The sequence below is a fragment of the Echinops telfairi genome, unplaced genomic scaffold, assembly GCF_000313985.2.
Source record: "Echinops telfairi isolate 266 unplaced genomic scaffold, ASM31398v2 ScPeMD7_7458;HRSCAF=8496, whole genome shotgun sequence".
Taxonomy (NCBI): Eukaryota; Metazoa; Chordata; class Mammalia; order Afrosoricida; family Tenrecidae; genus Echinops; species Echinops telfairi.
Genome location: NW_022111358.1, coordinates 1,662,698 through 1,663,936, shown reverse-complemented (window position 1 = coordinate 1,663,936; position 1,239 = coordinate 1,662,698). Strand labels below are relative to the sequence as shown.

Here is a 1,239-nt window from a genome sequence, read left to right as displayed (position 1 = left end):
CTGCATTCAACATTATTGCATGTGTTGTGTGAGCCTGAAGAGGAACTTATAGACTGGTATTGGACATCTGGGCTAATATCAGACTTATGGACTTGATCTGGACTGGGCTGGGATGTTTCCCTAATCTACTGTCTTATATAAAGCTCTTTCTTATCACCTATGAGTCTCCCTGGATTTGTTTCTCTAGTCATCACAGGCTAACAAGAGTAGAAAGCCCCATCTTTCTCCCTTGGGGTGGCTGGTGGTTTCGAACTGCTAGCCTTGTGGATCACAGCCCAATGCGTAACCACTACCCCGCCAGGGGTCTCCATAAAGATTTGAACCTTGGACACTCTTTGGGGGCAGCTCTACTGTACCCTGTAGGGTCACTATCATTGGAATCCACTCGATGGCGATGAGTTAGATGGCCAGGCCTTTCTTCCTTGTTAATCTTAGTCTGGAAACTCCTCTGCAACCTGCTTCGCCGCGCAGCAATCTGAAAACCTGTACGGACAGATGGGTGCTGGCGCCTTCTGCGGTGCACTGCCCAGGAGATCTGGGCCTCCTGCATGCAAAGTGAAAATTCTACCGCCGAACAGATGAGCAGGCCAGTGGTGCCCTTTAGATTTTTCCTCAGTGCCTTCCTGGGGCCCCCACACCTCGACGTGGAACTCCTGCAGAAGGCCAACTCTGCTTCAAGGAGGGAGACTCGGGAACACCAAGCAGAGCCTGTGGTTTCCGCACACAATGGCTTATCTGTCCTGCAAGTGAGTCCCAACGAAGACCCCCTTTTAGGAGGCTGAGTGTTGTGGTGCCAACTCCCTGGTTTCCTTTTCCTGCCCTGGCTGCACCCTCCCCTTCCAGCGGCACATGCAGGGCTCTGACCACAGCAGGCAGGCAGGCTCCGTGGCACCAAAGACGCAGGAGGCCTTCGACAGGAAGCCCCGAGGGGGACATTTTCTTCCAAGAACCACAGAACCCTTGAGCTCTGGCCATGGCTCTCCCTCAGATCTCCCAGCATTTCTGTGGTTGCTGTTTTGTAAAGGACTGTGAGAGGGTCGTCAGGAGGTCGGGCCCTGGTGGAGGGTCTGGGCAGCAAGCTCTTAGCCCTGATTCTGCCCCTTGGGCAAGTCCCCTTGGCGTCTCTTGGTTGTCACCTCTAAAATATAAATGATAATAACCCCCTCTCTACCTCACAGTGTGGTGAGGGCCAGATGGAATGCCACTGATGAGATGCTTTGGAAACTTAAAAAGCCCCTT

At 52.9% G+C, this 1,239-nt stretch overlaps 1 protein-coding gene across 1 annotated transcript in view; it reads left to right on the top strand.

Annotated features, from left to right (window-relative positions):
- The first annotated feature begins 578 nt into the window (after positions 1 to 578).
- WDR81 (WD repeat domain 81) overlaps positions 579 to 1,239 on the top strand; it is a 12,442-nt gene continuing 11,781 nt past the window's right edge. Inside the window, exon 1 of the mRNA XM_004706880.2 lies at positions 579 to 746. Coding sequence (XP_004706937.2) covers positions 579 to 746 — 168 coding nt within the window. The remainder of the gene's footprint in view (positions 747 to 1,239) is intronic.